Source organism: Pelobates fuscus, chromosome 3 (assembly GCF_036172605.1).
Source record: "Pelobates fuscus isolate aPelFus1 chromosome 3, aPelFus1.pri, whole genome shotgun sequence".
Classification (NCBI taxonomy): domain Eukaryota; kingdom Metazoa; phylum Chordata; class Amphibia; order Anura; family Pelobatidae; genus Pelobates; species Pelobates fuscus.
The window spans coordinates 319,227,758-319,247,363 of NC_086319.1; the positions used below are offsets into that span (position 1 = coordinate 319,227,758).

General features: G+C 39.8%; 1 protein-coding gene across 1 annotated transcript; it reads right to left on the reverse strand.

Annotated features, from left to right (window-relative positions):
* Nucleotides 1–937: 937 nt before the first annotated feature.
* Nucleotides 938–10,828, reverse strand: ARPIN (actin related protein 2/3 complex inhibitor). The gene is made up of 6 exons (XM_063445648.1): nt 10,665–10,828; nt 5,667–5,742; nt 3,345–3,477; nt 2,652–2,858; nt 1,719–1,885; nt 938–1,376 (listed from the first exon to the last, which is right to left on the reverse strand). Exons 1-6 carry the CDS (start codon nt 10,754–10,756, stop codon nt 1,368–1,370), a joined length of 684 nt encoding a protein of 227 aa, XP_063301718.1. The 5' UTR covers nt 10,757–10,828; the 3' UTR covers nt 938–1,367.
* Between the last annotated feature and the right edge of the window lie 8,778 nt (nt 10,829–19,606).

A 19,606-nucleotide genomic window follows, 5' to 3' on the forward strand; every position in this document is an offset into this window, starting at 1 on the left:
TTTCTATAAGTGAGCTGACTTCCTACCAGCCTGGGCTCATATAGTAGTTGAAAGGTCTGTGCCGCTTCCCTGAGACACAGAGGACCTCCAGACGATTTATATACCCCTTGCCACTTAGCAATTGTCCCATACATATAGTACTTTTTATTTATATGTACTAGTCAAGCATTCATTACTATAGCATTTTCTTTTTTGGCACATTTTGGAACGACATGTAATTGACAACAATGGCAAATTCCACTACTTAAACTCTGTGCTTATTTCCTGATTGGTCACAATTTATACCTTACTTTCCCTGACTTTGTATAAAAACTGTAGCATTAGGCTGCAAGATTAAAAGAAATGTGATTAAAATGAAGGCTTTGAATACTTTGTGATTGCACAAATTTAGAAATACTAATACAAATTTTAACAAACTGTGATTCAATATATTTTATTATTATATTACAAAGATTATAAAATGTTTACGTGGAAGTGCTTACATTTTTGTGTACACACACATTGTCATTTAAACATGCGCTACCAACTCCTGGTTCACATTGCACATAAATGATCAAATAATGAGGCAACAATATTTGTTAAGAATGAGAGAGAAAAAAAAACCTCTTTACAAAAATATCATATTATACAATTTCTGATTCCAAAAAATATAGAAAACGTACATCGGTGTTGCAGTTTACATCAGATATTCGTTAACATTGTCAAACAACATGTGATTCCTTACTAGCAGAATTCTCTTTACTAAGCTCTAACAGCCATGCATGACTAATCAATCTAAACTATTAGACTAACTTTCTAGTTAACAGAGATAGGCAACCTTTGGAACTCCAGATGTTATGGACTACATCCCCCATAATGCTCTTACAACCGTAATGCTGACAAAGCATCATGGGAGGTGTAGTCCAAAACATCTGCAGTGCCGAAGGTTGCCTATGCCTGTAGCATTGAAGACAAGCCTTGGCTCTGCAGATATTTATGAACTACACATATTATGATGCTCAGCCAGCCTTACTACTGACTTACTGAAAAGCATATATTTGATCTTCTACCTCAATAGTTTGGTAGGCAGTTTCAAAATATAAAATATACAATTAAAAAATAATAATAATTCTTATTGGAACATATAAAATACTTCACAGAAAATGTATTCAGCCTGAACAATAAATCATCAAAATGCACGATACAATTGCAGACAAACATTTAAACATTAGGAAATATGTATTATTCATTAATAGATATTTGTTGTAGAGGGACACTTGGAATATTTCCAGGAGGAAGCAAACATATCATCTTCATTTTAACAAAAACAACTTGAATGAGCAATTTGGTCATTATTCATTCTTTAACATAGTATTTCTCCTTTTTCCTTAGTCATCCTAGAATAGAAGAAACAGACTGTCAGTGATCACAACCAACATGAGAAAGAAAACAGACATCCTTTATACACAGGTATAATCTGTATTATAATAATAATTCACAACCTAGATGAAAATACTGACCCTTTGGTTAAACGGCTTAGGATGATAGAAGCTGGGTTACCAGAATATATGGAGATAAGGTTATGCCGCCTTTTTAGCATGTTACATGTCTATATGTATTTAATTACAAGAGTCAGTCATCTCTATTGTCAGAGTAAGCAATTGGAACCCAACTCCTGGAGGAAACATGAGACTGTTCCGAAGATAGAATCAGGTTACAGTGAAATGTAGTTTTCATACCCATTCATCATCTTCTGCTCCATCCCCTTGCCCTCTCCGCTCCAATTTTGGAGAACTGCTTTGAGATTTTTTGGACATGATATTATCAGTCCAGGAAGCTCCAGTATGAGCATCACCAGCAAAGTTGCACTTTGTCACTGTTCCACCATCAACTTTGACTAGAGAAACTAAAAAGAATATTCAATGTCAGATCAATCACTACATTATAGAAAATAAAAATATTCACAAAAAAAATGCATTATGTTTATATGATTTATCTTTCTTCATTTCAGTTAGAACAGTAATAAAACCCTGTTTGCAAACTTTGCTTTTTCTATTCTAACATCATCCATCTGCAGTTGCAGTTTACGAGGCTGTTTCCACAGTAGCTGATGGATAGGGGAAGAATTAGAAAGCAATAAACTAGTAATCTGTGTTTACAGAGCTTTTACATACGGCATTTTCAATATTACTAACTACTGCTAAAAGAAGGGCATAGAAATAGTACTCTACATTAATGCTCTGGTGTGCGGGCAAAGGATTTAACATGGACATAGCTTATCTTTAAAAGGACACAGCCCAATTTAATTTCTCAACTCAGAGATATTGATTAGCACGTTTTGCAGTTACAGTAGGAAGACAGAGTCTGAACTGCAATAACTTTGTAAACACTTGAATAATTAATATGATGTTTTGTTTAGGAGGAAAAGGATGTAATGTTACAGACTGAACTAAAGGTTGTATCTAATAAAAAAATAATTTAAAAAAAACACGATTTCTATTATTCCTGCCAGGAAGACCACAGGTTCCACTAAGTAACACATTTGTCGTGTCTACTCAGATCCTGTCTCTTGTTTGTTGCTAACAAAGGAATTCTTATGCTGGTTGGTGGAAGCATAAATAATAAGTACCCTGTTTGTCTTTGTATTGTTAGTATGCATACCATATACCCACATAAAAAGGGTCCATCTCCCACGGTTTTCACTCGCAGCTGTTCACCCAGTTCAAGCTCAGTTTTTTCCACATCAGATTCTGGTAACCAGAATGCCAGGGTATCAGGGGGAGTCAATCTCTCAGTGATCGTTGTAAGTAACGTCTTGTTTACCAGCTGTTTCAGGTCCTCTGCTGATAGCTTGTCCGTTTCACCTTTAGCCTCTACCTCTGATGAACATAAAACAAAAATGCATATGTCATGTATTGTTTAGATAAGCAGACAATACTAAACATTTATTTATTAATTCCACGTGGGTTGAGTAATATTCATTATCCTGAGTGTAAAAGCTACAGCAAGACACACAGATGTTTTAGATGCTTTAAATCAGACTCAGGGCGCTATTCACACCACAGTGTATTTATGATGGTGTTACACACACAGGGTTGGCATCCTCCTACACCACCTCTGCAACCAAATCTAATGTCAGAGTAACACATCAAAGCCATGAGAGTGACACGTCCTGGAAAATGATTTTGCCAAGAGTTGCAGGAAGGTACAGAATATTAGAACTCCAGCACTTCTGGGTAAGTTTAAACACTATATTTGTTTTTTGCGGACATTTTATCAGTTTTATCAGTTTGTGTGTGTGTTAGAAATGTGAATGACACAAAGTGATGGACCTGCTGTAGAGGTGAAAGCAGATTCTTACTTACTGTAAGAAGACATCAGGTACCCTGTGTTAACTTTTTTAGTATCAGAGAAGTTGGGTTCAATTTCATTTCCTTTATTATCGAACTTCCTGCGGTGTATTTTGTCAGGTTTCAGGTACAGGATGTACCAGCGCTCCTGGGTTGAAAACAATGCAAAAAAAAACACTTTTTTTTTGACAATCCAACTCCATCCTTCGAGAATCCTAAGGCAGAGTTATTTTGTATTGTAATATTTTTTATAAGGGAGACAGCATAAACATTATACAGAAATGACAGCGATTTAAGAATATTATTATTAATGAACACAACACTAAGGCATTAACATTTTTGAATCCTTCAGTTTTGACTGATCCTGGGCAGCTTAAAACAGCATAAATTTGGTTTCAGTATATATAAAGGTACACTGTAATCTTATTGAAGTGGTTATAGTGTCTTCAGTGCTGACCACCCTGTCCTAACCCCCAAAATCCTATTTTAAACTAAATAGTACAATGATTCTCTATGGAGGCATTCGCTTACGTTACCCAATGCTTCTCTATGAGGAGCATGGGATTAACCCATCATGCTCCAGGATGGGGTAATCCCAAAGAGGGAGACTCGGTGCTGGAGAAAATGTGAGTATTTTTTTATTATTTTATTTCAGGGTTTTTTTTTTAAAGATGGGAAAGGGGCTAAATAACAAGGGCCATCATGACCATAGCGTATGTATTGCTAACAGTACAGTGTTCCATTAAATTCTATATTTCAATTTGCAACGTGTTGTTTAAATAGATTTTTATTTTATTTTTTTTTTAAATGTGACCTATATGGAAGTTATGGTCATGTTAGACAAGTGACATTTCTCCCTGAAGGCAGAGCCAGAATGTTAAAATTGTTTCCAGTGATCAAGTTCTTCTCTTCTTCTCACATCTCACTAGGTGCAACTTTACAGGTTTAGGAAAAGCTACTCGAGAAATAGTAAAGATTATACTGTCCGTACATTTACAAAACAACCGAAACTGGCAAATTGTAATGGGAAAAAAAACATGGATACAAATAAAACATATAACCAAATTCTGAAAAACAGACAATTTAGGATTTAATTTTTAACGCACACTATAATTTTGCACAATTATAGTACATGTTAAAGAGTATACTACACGTTCATGTAATATACAAGTATGATTATGTTAACGTAGCGTAAGCACCCTCTAGTGGCTATCAGGAAGATAGCCATTAGAGGTGTGTTTAGCCCTGCCATAAAAGCACAGTTGTATCTACAAAACAGCAATGTTTTACACTGGAGGACTAAAATACCAGGAGCACTGCACCCCAACTACTTCATTGAGATGAAGAGGTCTGGGTGCCTATAGAGTACATTTAACCTATACATCTATACATTGTACTGGCAGAATTGTAAGCAAATGTAAAAACTGTCTTAAAAATCTAAATAAAAATATGATCCTTCCCTGTCTTTCAATTCTTGGCATATAGAGCTACGCCGATAGCACATTAATCCTGGAAAATACTAGGAAAACCCCTGTATAGATGGTTTTCCTGTTCTTTTTTAGAGAAACTAAAGCATGTGATTTTGCAGTCTCTGTAAATATTCCTTTAGTGAGGGTGACTTGCACGTTTCCAAAGGAACATATATGAACAGATTGAAAGTTGGTGCCTGTTTGGTGTCATAGGGGAGGAGGCAGAGTAGGACATATCATCTAGAAAAATGTCACAGGCACTGTTCCCTCTAAGGTGTGCGCTTCTGCGCGCACACACCCATTTTCAAGGGAGCACACACGAGGTATAATTTTGCACACAGCTCCTCGTGCCACCTGCCTGAAGGTTGGGGGCGCCGCAAGGAGCTGGCCGATGGCTTATCATGAGGGGCCACAGGCGGCAGCCTGGCCACCCTAGGGCACCCACGAAGCAGACACTCATTCAGCAAGGTAGAGTAGACAGGTGCCTTTTCTACCGATATACATCAGGCCGGGTAGAGGAGGCAGGCGGCAGTGGCGGTGAGGGACTGCTGAAGTGTTTCCAGCTGCTCTGTGCTCTCATGCATGCCCTCTGTAGTAATGCATATGATGTCACTTCGGCCCCGCAGGAGCGCAGGAGAGCAGAGACAAAGTAAAATATATATTCCCCACTGGACCCCACGGAGATGATCCCCACTGGACTGATTTATATCAATACAGGTGTCTGTAGTGTTCCTTTGATGCCCTGGCTAATCTAGTATATATGTTTTTCCTTTCAGGTGACAGGTCTAATGTAGATATCTTTTTAAAATTAACTAACAAGAAAAAGAGAGAAAAAAAAAGAGACAGTGACATTCAGTACATTACTCACCTTCTTTCCTTTGGGGTCTGTAATACTGTGACGCGAAAAATCCACCAGAGTTCCTTCCAAGAGGACACCCTGACCACTGGAGAAAGAGAAGGATTTATTTAAAAATGCACATAAAACAGGACATATAGATGAATTGAGATTAGTAGTATTTCTTCACCCTATCCAAAGCTATAATATTCAAATTCAATGATAAAAAATAATTTACATTACTGATGTCTGGAACACACAGACCAATATATAGTTTATATCTTTGAATCAAAAAAAACATACATAAATATAAAATTTAAAACCTTAATCTGCATTACATGATTTCTTATGTTAGAGAAATACATTTGAGCTAAGAATGTACTAACCAAATCACCATTCCAGGTTAAGATATATTTTGATGTGAATTTATTTTAAAGAGTAGTTTTTTCTTCATACTCCACCTGGGGAACAAGAAATCGGCAAAGGAATTTGTATCTATGTCAAAGGAAGAGGGATAAAATAAATTACTTAAAACTAACTGATAATGGTGGACCACTATAAACCCTGTAACTTTCAGAAACACAATAAAACCTCTACATGGGGGGTACTTTAATACTCAGGAGACTTCACTGAACACAAATATTAGTGTTTCAAAACAGTAAAACGTATCACAACAATAATCACCAGTGAAAGTGCCGTTTGTGTGTGAAAAATGCAAAAAACTTCACTTTCACTAACAATATCATCGCTGTGATATATGTTACTGTTTTGAAACACTAATATTTGTGTTCAGCAAAGTCTCACGAGTAAAGCAGTACCCACCATGTACAGGTTTTAGGGTGTCATAGAAAGTTACAGGGTTAAATACAGTGCTAGCAAATTAAATTCTCTTGACTTTTGGCCTGGGTTGGCAGGCAGGTCCCTCAAATTGCAATCAATAAAATTACTTAATTATGTAAAGATATTACATAAATATGCACTTAGAATTTAAATATATATACATATTTATACATTTGAAGTCTACGTGTATATTTATGTAATTTATGTAATTTAGTATGTAATTTAGTATATTTACTTATTATTTGTATTTTATAATATGTATTTACAATATATATATATAGATATATATATATATATACACACACACACACGTGTGTAATTTAATGTGTATTTTTATATTAATATATATATATATATATATAAAATACACTAAGAATGACATGTATATAAGATATATATATAGATATAATACGTGTGTGTATATATATATATATATATATATATATATATATATATATATACACACACATATATTATTTATTTTTTTAACACGGATTGCTTTTTCTTTTCTTTTTTTTATTTTACACTTGCAGGGAGACAGCCAGTCCCCCTACAGGCAGACACTTGGACACCTATTGTGGCCATGTGACCGCTCTGTTAGAGCGATCACGTGGCCGCAGGGTCCTATTTCGCCGCGGGGAGACTGCCTGGGCTGACCAGGAGCAACGCCGATCGCCACCGGGGGAACGACAGTGATCGGGTAAGTACATAATACCGTTATGACAGTTCAGGACTGTCACCGGTCCTCAAGGGGTTAAAACGGACATTCCAGAGACCTAGACAAATTTACAGTGAACCTGACAGGTTAAATTTAACTTATAACACCTCTATATGTAAGCTTGTTTGAGTAGGGTCCTCTTTAACCTATAGTTCCTGTAAGTTTTCTTGTAATTGTCCTATTTATAGTTAAATCCCCCCTCTCATAATATTGTAAAGCGCTACGGAATCTGTTGGCGCTATATAAATGGCAATAATAATAATAATAATAATATTATATGCTTGAAAATAATAATATATATATTTGCTTCAGGAGATATTAGCTGGATACCTACCTCCACTCCAGCAGAGCTATCTCTGCAATTTTGTGTGCATTGTTTTAAAATAATACTCACCTCGCGTCCTCCTGCCAATTCCCACTCTTCCTCTGATACCTCTGGCACTGGATCACTTCTACAAGCAGAGCTGTCCTCCCTTAGGATGTTAAAGCAGCTTCAATGCCACTAAACCAGTATAAGAACACCATGACCTCTGTCACACTCCTATAGCCCCCCAGCAAGCATCTCTCCATCTTTGATAACAAACAGGAGAACCACCTATTTACACTAAACATGTGTACAATGACAGTAACACTAAGCACCATAACCACTGCAGTACATTGAGCACTGCAGGGTTCAGCCCAGGACATCTATCAAAAGTTCCACTTTAGGGGAGGCGGAGCCAACTCACGATTGGAGCGGTCGAATATCCGCGGAGCTCCGTCAACTAAGCACGATAAAGCCTTTAAAAGGGACCCTTTTGGGAGCTCAAATCACCCTAATCAAAGCAGACGGTACCCGCAAGCATATGGGGCGGAACAACAAGAAACCGAAGCCGGACCAGCCCAGGTTCTGACATTAGCAAGCTCTTTAGAAGGCCGCATGGTGTGAGTGGGCCAGACATGGCGGACGTGCTGGATGATTTCTCCAACGTCTTGGATGAGGTCACCCTGCATAACTCAGCTGACCTGGGCTTCTATGGACCCCCCTGGCCACCTTCGGAGGCAGCAAGCAGCTCAACCCAGATTACCACGGCTATCCTCATTAACCTTCTGGCCGACCTCTGAAAGAGCCTCTCTGCAGACATATCCCAAGTCCGGGAGGATGTCAGGGGGTTCACTGCCCGCTTAACCAAAGTGGAACAAACGGTGGAAGAGCATACTCCCCAAATCTTAGACCTGCCGAAGCAGGTGAGGGACCTCACCATAGCTCAGATGAACTTTGAAAGCTAGATAGCAGCTCTGGAGGATAAGAGTAGGTGGAAACACTTGAAAATCAGGTTGTTTATGGCATTGTTACCCCCTAAAATAGCAAAGGGTATACAGCTGGATGGCATGTTTTGCCTACCCAAGCCTCAGTCCAATACTGCCCCAGCTACCAGTAAATTTCAAAACGGGCAAGACAGAGCAGCCATCTTACAAGCCACTAGGGGGAAGACCCCATACCACTTCGAAGAAATGGATCTCAGGTTCTATGTCGACCTCTCTCGCTCAACACTACAGTGGAGGAAGTCACTGAGACCCCTGACATCCACGCTCACGTCCCAAATCCTGAAGTATCAATGGGGCACGCCGCGTGCGCTGCTTTTCTAGCACAATGGTGCAGATTACAGAATCACAGAAGCATCTTAAATGGACACTATCATGTCCTCCGTGGGACCTGGTCATATCGCTCGACCCACTACCACCACCTGGAATCCCGCTACCGTGCTCCCGTTCACTCCTGCATCCTGAGGAGCAACAGGCATACCTACCACCTGAAAACAGCAATATTGGTGCTCGGACTTGTCCCCTTTCTCCTCCTTTTAAGTTGTTTTTATTCATGCCTTAGTTCGGTTTAAAAGTTGTACTACACTTAGGGCTCACTCTCCCTATACTGCCCACGGTAGAACGGCCGCACTGGCTGAAACCGGGCAAGATAAGACCCAATTGCCTCCCTTGACTACGACCATCCCCCCCCCCCCAATCTATTTGACCCACATACATAACAGTGGATGGAGCTTCCCCACTCACCATCTTGAGATGCCATAGCAAGTTATCCAATGTTGTTAATTGTTCCTCAAGGTTCATCTGTCCTATAACCAACCTGCACCACAGTTGTCACACTCACGAGCCCTCGCATTAAGTTACCCTGGGCTCACTACCTAGACACCACAGAGGTATGCAGAGGTATGCAAATAAGTATTTCACATGGTTTCTGTTATTAGTTTCACACCAACACCATCTTCCTTTCACAGCTGACGCTCTTACGTCATGCCTGCAACTAATGCAAAGCACTTGCATGCCGTTAGACCACACAGAATTCATAATATAGTCAGGAACATGTAACATAAAAAAGTGCCAATATCTAAACTGCCACACTACTGTTTATCAATGCTGTATCATGTTGATGCCTGTCATTGCTGTCGTGTCAAGACAAGCTTGTGTTATTACCTGTGCACGACAAAAATAAAGAATTAAAAATAAAATAAAATAAAAAAAGTTCCACTTTAGGAGCCTACAGCTTCCCAGCATTAGTAGTGTACCTCCCAATTGTCCCTATTTAGTAGGTACAGTCCTTATTTTGGGCCTAAATCTCTCTGTCCCGTTCTTCCAGGAGCTTCATATTATTGGTGAGTCTGAGTGTATAACAAAGCTCCGCAGCAATAAAACTCAAAATAAAGTGTCTTTAAATTACAATACATTTATTTAGAAATCAGTTTGTGTAATTAAGATACATTGTTCTTGTTGTAAATTACATTTTATTTGCATGCTTTTTTTTTTATTTTATTAGTAAGTTACCTAAAATGTCTCAGAACAGTCCTGTCCCTGACCACCTACCTACGCACACCCCTTAAATTAAAGTGTTTTGGTCCATTTGACAATTTTGAGAATATGTAATATTTGAGGCCTGGAGCAGTGTCCAGCAAATGCCAGATAAAAAAAGTAAATACATTCAATAACAGCTTGGCGCCTTACATTGGGGGCACCAGGGCACAGCAAGCAGCAGTGGTTATGGTGCTTGGAGTGTTCTAAGTGAAGGAGGAATTTAATAAAATTTGAGGGGTGAACAAAGGAGGGAGGGACTAAAAAAGAAAAATATGTTGCTAAAGATCGTTAAACTTTTGTAAGTACTGCCCTGTATACTAGTAATGAGATTCAACAGTGTAGCAAGGCTAGTTACTTTTCCCAAGCAGATTATTACAGGTAGCATTACCTTTACAGGATCAACAGCACCAATTATGACTATTTACCAGCTGCCCTACCCACTGTGCTTTTTTAGAAATACTGTTTGTTTGTTTTTATTTTATTATACTTCTGCTCGCTCTTCCCATGTTCGATTCAGCCAGCACTTATAGCATACACAGTATGCATCTCTTTAATCTCAGTATTGCTTGGCATGTCTGGGGAAGATACGCCATCCCTCTTAGTACAATGACAACCCCATGCAGCCATACCGCTGGAAAGCAGCCGGCTCCCAGGGGCCAGGCACCCGCTCATCGTGAACAGGCTTGTTCTGCAGGGCGCTGTCGTGATAAATCCGGCTCATCGCAACGTTGTCAATCTCACAGGCTGCACTCAGGCCGGAAATCTAGAACGTAGGAAGAAGCTTCCACCCGGTCGCAGGGACATGTGATCGGATTCCCGAGTTCTGATAGGCTGGAAGTCTCTGGTAACACTATTCTCCTGCAAACACTGTATTGTTTGCTACAATGTATCAAATGTGCTCCATCACCTTGTTCATTATTTATCCTCATGTCATATTACAGGATCGGGCTTGGGGAGGAGGCTGTATGTTTCATGGGCTTGGGAAAGTGGGGTGTATATTTATTTCATGGGCTTGGAAAGTGGGGTGTATTTCATGGGCTTGGGGAGGCGGTGTAAATGTCTTGGGGAAAGGGGGGTGTATATTTCCTAGCAGGCCCAGATTCTGGGTGCTGAATTTTGAGGTGATACTACTGTTAATTCTGCCCATTACTGACTTTAACCCACACAATGCATAATTAAAAAGTGTTGCTACTTATTAAACCAGCTTTTTGCACATCTCATAAATTACTACCTCTCTTTACTCCGCCATTCTCTGTTTCTCACACTTTATTTCTTGCTCTCACTTTCTTTCTGTCCATCTCTCCCCCCTGTCTCTCATAGTCCTCCTCTTTTAGGCTGCCTTTCTCTCTGTCACATTTATTGTCTCTGCCATACTCATTCTCCCTTACTCCTCCCAACACACATTCTCTCTTTCATACTCATATAAAGAGGAGATTAAACTTTGGAATTTACAGCAGTAATAAAATGCATTTTTTTCATGACATGCTCTTTCTTTCTCATAAAGAAACATGCCAAGCACCATGACAGGTGCAGCACTCTGTAGCAGTTACCAGGAGTGCCCACCATTGTATCAAACTATTTTAGAACTGTTGTATTTCTTACCTGGAGTCTGCCGGGCACTGCACCCTGCCTCCACTGCTTCTAGCAGAGAGTAGAAAAGGCTCAGCATATTGTCTGAGAGCGAACCGCTGCTGCTTTCAACCAATGAGCTAGTCCTGCACTGTGGGCATAGCACAATATAACTAGTGGAAATTACTGCTTAAGAACTTGCAACTCTTCGTCAGTATTAGTGGAGGCAGGGAGCTGCAGCTGGCGAACCCAGGGAAAAATGTCAAATAGTTCTAAAATTATTTGACTGCTTACAATGGGCGGTGTACCAAGGCACTCCTGGCATCATAACCACTACTGCACACTTTAGTGGTTATGGTGCTTGACGTGTTCCTTTAAATTTAAAGTAAAAATTTGGCAAGTCCAGTTTAGACAAGGCAAAGCCAGGGCAAGCTTTGAAAATGAGTAGAAGAAATAAAAACATTAAGGCTTTGTGGCGCAACCACTGCCGGTTCGTCTGGTTCCCGCTTGTAATATGTGTGTTTACTCTGTATTTCGTTTATTGTGCCCGCTCCCCGTTCGGGAGTGCTTACATGAAGGGAATTCATTCACCTCCTGAATGGGGAGCACCCCAATACCTCATGTAGAATGTTAGAAATGGGTCTCTCTACCTTGTAAGTGGTTCCTGACCGGCTGAAGGAAGGGGATTAGCTGAGGTAACCAGTCAGGTTACCCTGGATCCGCTACAGGCTTATGTGTAAATATTGGCGTGTTTTGTGCAAATGCGCCATTTTCTTATGTATAAAATGGTTACTCCATCTTTATAGATTGGGGATATTTTTTTCTGTGTTCTTTGTAATGCAGAAGTAAATTAATCTGTGTTTCTGACACGTTTGACTCCTCTTTCAGATTTTTACTCCTTATTTTTTCCTAATGATTTTACCATTGACTAAATTCACAAAATAAGAAAAACCAAACAGGATACACAGTTCCCAATGGAACTACCTCACAATGCATTAATTACACTCAGGACTAGCCCCTGACCACATTACATTAAACTTGTGGCGACACACTTAATCCAATACATATATCAAAATCATATGGGGAATCATACAGGCACTCAGAATAATACAGTACAATATTTATAAAGTGGAGGGGAAGACAAAAAATAACAGAAAATATGTCCCCTGACTGCATAAACCATAATATGCAAATCTACCAGAATATACAATGTAAAGGGAAACTCCAGTGCCAGGAAAACAATTCGTTTTCCTGGCACTGCAGGTCCCCTCTCCCTCCCACCCCCCAATCCCCAGTTGCTGAAGGGGTGAAAACCCCTTCAGTAACTTACCAGAGGCAGCGACGATGTCCCTCGTCGCTGCTTCTTCCTCCGCCTCCGCTCCTCCCGGCACTGCAGGCCCCCTCTCCCTCCCAATCCCCAGTTGCTGAAGGGGTGAAAACCCCTTCAGTTACTTACCAGAGGCAGCGACGATGTCCCACGTCGCTGCTTCTTCCTCCGCCTCCGCCCCTCCCGGCACTGCAGGCCCCCTCTCCCTCCCACCCCCCAATCCCCAGTTGCTGAAGGGGTGAAGTGGTCTGGGTGCCTGGAGTGTCCCTTTAACTAGCCTTGCTATTCAGGTAGTGCGCATAATTGTTGCAACCAACAGGTGGCGCTGCAAAGGGCCCACATCCAGGATAACAGACATTCCTCATGGACGCAGGGTGACTTAAACATAAGTCATCCACAGACCTACATGAAGTGTTAGACGTGTTCCTAGTGATGGTAACTACCTTCACATATACATCTATAATATATAAAAATTAAAACTCATAACATAGTATTAAATTGTTTTAAAAGTTTATCCCCAACAAATAATATTTAAAAGCTTATCCAACAATATTAAATTGAGGCCTAAGACCTTGATTTAATGTTGTTGGATACTCTTTCCAAATTATTTACTATTTTTGGATAGACTTTTTAAATAATTTTTCAACATATTAAAAAATATATATTTTATATATAAAAAAAATTACGAAAACCTTTAAAAAATGTTCCTAATATTAAATCCTTTTAAAAATCTATCTAAAAATATTAAACAGTTTGGAAAGTTTATCCAACAATATTAAATCAAGACCTAAATCGGAAAAACCTGTAGTCTCCACTCGTGCCCAAAAAAGTGGAAACATTTCCTTTGTGGCTTTGAAATAGCATTCTAGACCACATATTTCACATGTGTATAGTTTTTTATTTTAATAGAGGCAATTAGTTACATCTAGGTCTGATCTCTGCAATGGCAAAACTGGCTTGTGTGATAAATCTCTAAACCCCTGTTTCAATTGCATGCTATCAGCAATGCTAATTATTGTTATTTGTGTTGGGTTCCATTTTACTGAAATGCTTTTATTAAGTTTCAGTAAGGCTTGCCTGAAGAAAGACTTTGTCAGCTTCCATTGTATGGCTGTCTATTTGTATTCACATTAGCAGTGTGAAGCAAACTCCGTAAAATAAGTGACAGAATATAGGTAAATTAACATGCAACATGAATAGCCCATAGTTAGCACTACGTCATGGAACAGAATTTCTTATCAACTTCACAGTAAACCAATTTAAATGAATAGAACTGTTATAAATATTGAATATTTTTCACTTGTTATAAAATTATGTGTAAGCCTGTATACACATATTTATCCAGAAAGGCACCACAAACCGGACATATTCCAGGTGTCAACTTTTCTTTCTGGGTAAACAGTATTGATCAAAGGGATGCTCTTGACACCAAGACAATTTTATCAGAATTTATTTAATTTTGATGTTGTTATGGTGGAAGGAGGTTGTGGGCGTCGGCTTACCCTCAGAGATTAAAGGGACACTATAGTCACCTGAACAACTTTAGCTTAATGAAGCAGTTTTGGTGTATAGAACATGCCCCTGCAGCCTCACTGCTCAATCCTCTGCCATTTAGGAGTTAAATCCCTTTGTTCATGAACCCTAGTCACACCACCCTGCATGTGACTTGCACAGCCTTCCATAAACACTTCCTGTAAAGAGAGCCCTATTTAGGCTTTCTTTATTGCAAGTTCTGTTTAATTAAGATTTTCTTATCCCCTGCTATGTTAATAGCTTGCTAGACCCTGCAAGAGCCTCCTGTATGTGATTAAAGTTCAATTTAGAGATTGAGATACAATTATTTAAGGTAAATTACATCTGTTTGAAAGTGAAACCAGTTTTTTTTTCATGCAGGCTCTGTCAATCATAGCCAGGGGAGGTGTGGCTAGGGCTGCATAAACAGAAACAAAGTGATTTAACTCCTAAATGACAGTGAATTGAGCAGTGAAATTGCAGGGGAATGATCTATACACTAAAACTGCTTTATTTAGCTAAAGTAATTTAGGTGACTATAGTGTTCCTTTAAACTGTCCCTGTTTCTTGATAGGCAGTCCCTATTTTGGACCCAATTCCCTTTGTCTCTCTTTACTAGGAGTCCATGTTATTGGTGTGTCTGAGTGTATAACAGAGCTTCACAACCATAACACTTCAGTAATGTGTCTTTAAACTACAATAAATGTGTCTTTCCAAATAAGACACATTTGCATTGATTTCATGTTTTTTGATAAGCTTGTCAAATGATTTAATATTTTTGGAAAAACGTATGAGATGCTTTATTTACAGAATTCATCATTAAAGCCTGTGGGTATTTTTGTAGATAGTTTTCTCCAAAATTATTAAATCATCTATCAAACTTACCCAAAAATATTGCATTGAAGCCACTGCTCTTGTTCTAAATTACATTTTCGTTGCATAAATTGTTATATGTAAGCCACCTAAAATTTCTACTAGCAACCCTGCCACTGACCACTGGCCACATCCACACCCACAGCCCTAAAATGGAAGTGTCTCTCTTTGTCCATGTGGCAAATCATGTTTATCCCCAGTTTTATTTTTGTTTTTATAAATTTAGTTTTTTTGTTGTGCAAAAGGTTACATGGCAGCTTACTAAGCCACGACGGCAAATGCAAGCATAATAATATCAACAAAGTTTAACATAGGTATGGCATTGAGATCACTGCACAGTTTTTGTAATAATGTGTACGATATCTGTAAACAGCTGGTTTTAAGCCCACTATCCCTACAGGATGTATTGTAGGTTAGCGTTATGTGTAAGGGGACTATGCTCCTCTTGCCATTCAATAATTTGGTGTGTATACATGCCCCTGTAGCAGGGCTAGAGGTGATCACCCACAGTGTTGGTTGTGTGAAGAGTGTTCCAGAGTCAGATAGGTGTGTGGGTGGGGGGAGAGGGAGGGTATAACCCCCTTGCCAGCAGGTGTATGAAAAGAAAAGGAGGGGCGTGCCCTAGAGGACTTTCCATATGTTAGCAGCATATAAGTGTGTATAGGTATATGATAAGTTTAGTGTGAATCTAAAAAAATAACATAAGAAAACCAAACTATGCAAAACAAAATTAATGCTGGTGGTCCTTGACAGTTCAGGGAACCACTGAGTTTGCAGGGCTTCCCCTCCGTGCGACTGGCACAAACGGGCAAACCCTCGCGGGGTCCAATGCAGTCGGCTTTGGGGCTGGATCTGTGAGCTCTGGTTCCTCTACATCAGCAGACAGTCCGATCTTCTGTAGCATATCCGGAATTTCAGAGGCCTCCATAACTTTCAATGTCCCGGAGTTGTGGGGGATCAGACTTCTTGAGGTTCCCCACTTATATGGTTTGTCCAAGGTTAAAGGTTTCATGGACCTGCACCAGTCCAGGGTCGTTCTAGACAAATCTGGAAAGAATGTCAGCTGGTGGCTTTCAAAGCTGTAGGGCGACTTACTGCAAATGTAGTTGTCAGGGCCTTTTGGAAGCGGATTATTACATCCCTGTTCTCCCTGGGAGCCTGTAACACCCGTCTAGGGCCATCAATTTAGCCTGTTTGGCAGAAAATAGCCGGGTGAGAAGCCTCCATATCAAGTGAGTGACAGCTGTGACAGCCCATCCAAGAGAGGCGCCATGACAGGCCTCGTGTACCTTTGGGGCCTCCATAGTAGATCACCGATATCGGCGGTAGATGGGGGCCTATCCGCCCTGTATTTCTTAATTTTGCACCCCATAGTAGCAGGCAGCAGTGGTTCACTTCTGGTCGCTTTTTGCGGTTCCGATCGGGGTTAATTCCTGGTTTATTTAGCAGTTTAGTCGGAGCTCCTGCAAGACGCATCCGCTTAGTTAGGTAGCTGGCTCCCCCCCCCCCCCCTTTTATTCCCTGTTTTATCCTCCCATCTTTTCACCAAAACACTTGATCACTAACCTTGGCTCTCATCACTTATCCCCCCATGCTAACCAACCAAGAGTGCCTCTGCCCATGGCTGGCCAATGAGTCCAGAGAGCTGCGAGGACTGTAGCGGGCCTTGGTCACATTTCTATGGAACTCTGGCTCGGCCGCACCTATTCGCATTCCCCAGCCAATTTCCACCTTCATTTTTCCCTACTTCCCAACCTGTCAGGAGAGCGCTAATTGGAGGGGAGGTACAATAGGCTGAAAGGCACAATCGCACCTTGAGAGATCCTTTTCAGTTCACAGGAGCTTCTGATATTTGACCAACCAAAAAGACACTTGTCATGGAACTATTTTTAGCATGAACCTTGTTAGCAGCCAGTCAAATCTTTATCCTGGTGGCGATTTGTCTATTCTTCATGGATCTGAGAGCTATTTTGCCAACTTGGGTGCAGAGCTATGGGGAATGGGGTTCTTGTTGATTTTTACATGTTTTTGGGATATTTCACGTTGTGCCTTTTGTTTCTGGGAGATAATTAGTTTAGCGAGAGACAACTCAATTATCTCAGAGACACAGAGGCACCAGGGTGGGAGATTTGCCACGAACATAGACCTGCACTGGTGCGCCTGCTTTGTAACGCATCCTCACTTAGCGACCAATTATTTTTACTACCGAGTCGTAAGAACGAAACCCGGTCGGTAAATGAGGAGTGCATGTATTCACTGACCAGCACTTCTTCTTCTAGCTATGAGGGGAACTTACCAGAGATATCCAGTCGGAATATTGGAATTCCATTACAGACCATTTAACAATCTAAACTCAAATGGAAGTGAAGGGGAAGAGGTGACTGGCACTTTGAGGTTAAATCATTCCTTAATGGCTTACCACCAGAGTGTAAGTTGGTGCCCAGAACCTCCCAGCACCATAATAACCTCATTCTGATGAAGTTATCATCAAGCCCGTGGTGATGCTTTAAAATAATACCATAATATTTATTTTATATAGTTGCCATCAAAGAGGCATATTCAACAAGTATTCAAGATGCTGAGTAGCATAACTTTTCCTGACTGTGAGAGAACAAAGTTCTAGTTTGTGTGTATTACATGGCAAACTGCTCTATATTTTGTAGTCACTTTTTTAATGCCAAATTTTCACAGTAAATAAACCACAACAGTCCCAATAATGTGATTATCCATGTTCTGAATTTCAGCCCTGGGAATCTACAATAGAATTATGAGTGGGATAATCCAATGCATTTATTTTGGATGAGACCTCACTAGTAGTGATAGGAAGGTCATTCAAACAGGTATAAGCTAATGTGAATACCAGTAAACTGGATTATACGAGAAGGCAAAAGAGTCATATTTACAGGAGCAGAAAAAATCCAAGGAGAATAAATGGAGTAAGGAGGTTATTACAGTGAAAAGCATTTTAGGTTTATGAATTGTAAATCCACTAGATTTAAATGTAGCTTTAAATTTGAAGCATATTTATAGTCCATCTTAAAAAGATAGAAATAATCCTGAGATTTATTTTAAATATAATATACTTAACTGGAACTTACTAACGGTGCTACACGTGACATTTTAGGCATGTTAAGGCTTATGTAGCTTCTGAAACCATAGACCTAGGAAAGTAGTTTATTATCACAGTATTCCTTTATACATGTTATAAATAAACTATCTCATAATATCATACCTCCCAATATTCCAATTTGGGAGTGTGATTGGGGGCATGGTTATTCTGCGATTTACTAATAATTTATGCAACTAAAATGTAATTTAGAGGAATAACAATGTCATATTTAGACATACTGATTTATAAACACGTTTTTTTGTAGTTTAAAGACACATTACTTTGAATATAATTGCTGTGGAGCTCTGTTATACAACCAGACAGAGGCGAAACCAGCACTGGTGCAGACTTAGGGGTACCCAATGGATATTTCTGAACAGATACCCCTGTAAAACTGGTGATGGTGGGATGAAGTGATAGCATACACTGTATGTGTATCTGTGTAAGTATGTGGATATGTGCATATATCACAGCAATCAAGCACCAACACTACATTAAAACACACCGTTACAATCAAATGCAAATATTACATACAAACATACCCCTGAAGCCATATGCCAAAATTATATACAAACACACCCCTTCATTCATACACCAGTGCTACACAGAATATGAACACCTGCATTTTAAAGTCAACACTACATGCAAACACACCACTGCATTACAATGCCAAAATTATATACAAACACACCATTATTCAAACACCAATACTACACTCAAAAGTGCACATGCATTTAAAAGCCAACACTACATACAAGCGCACACATAAATTCAAACGCAAGCATTATATATACAGTGAGCGAAAAAAAGTATTTGATCCCCTGCTGATTTTTAATGTTTGCCCACTGACAAAGAAACGATCAGTCTATAATTTTAATGGTAGGTGTATTTTAACAGTGAGAGACATAATATAGCTGCAGACCGAAAGTAATGGCCACCGAACCACCAGGGAGCCCACACTGGACCTCCAGGGAATAAATAAAGGTATGTAGTCCCCTCTCACATCACTCCCTCACCATCACCCCCCCACCATCATCATCAACCCGCATCACCCCCCTCCCTCACATCACACCCCTCCCTCTCACATCACCCCCCTCCCTCTCACATCACCCCCCTCCCTCTTACCATCACCCCCTCTCACATTACCTCCCCCTCTCACATTACCCCCCTCTCACCATCAC

Excerpts from the sequence above, each read along its gene's own strand:
- ARPIN (XM_063445648.1), bottom strand. The coding sequence starts at position 10,756 with ATGAGCCGGATTTATCACGACAGCGCCCTGCAGAACAAGCCTGTTCAC. Across the intron at positions 5,743-10,664 it reads GAGCCGGCTGCTTTCCAGCG|TGGTCAGGGTGTCCTCTTGG; the intron begins GTATGGCTGCAT and ends CTCTTTCTCCAG. Across the intron at positions 1,886-2,651 it reads GGGAGATGGACCCTTTTTAT|TTTCTCTAGTCAAAGTTGAT; the intron begins GTGGGTATATGG and ends TATTCTTTTTAG.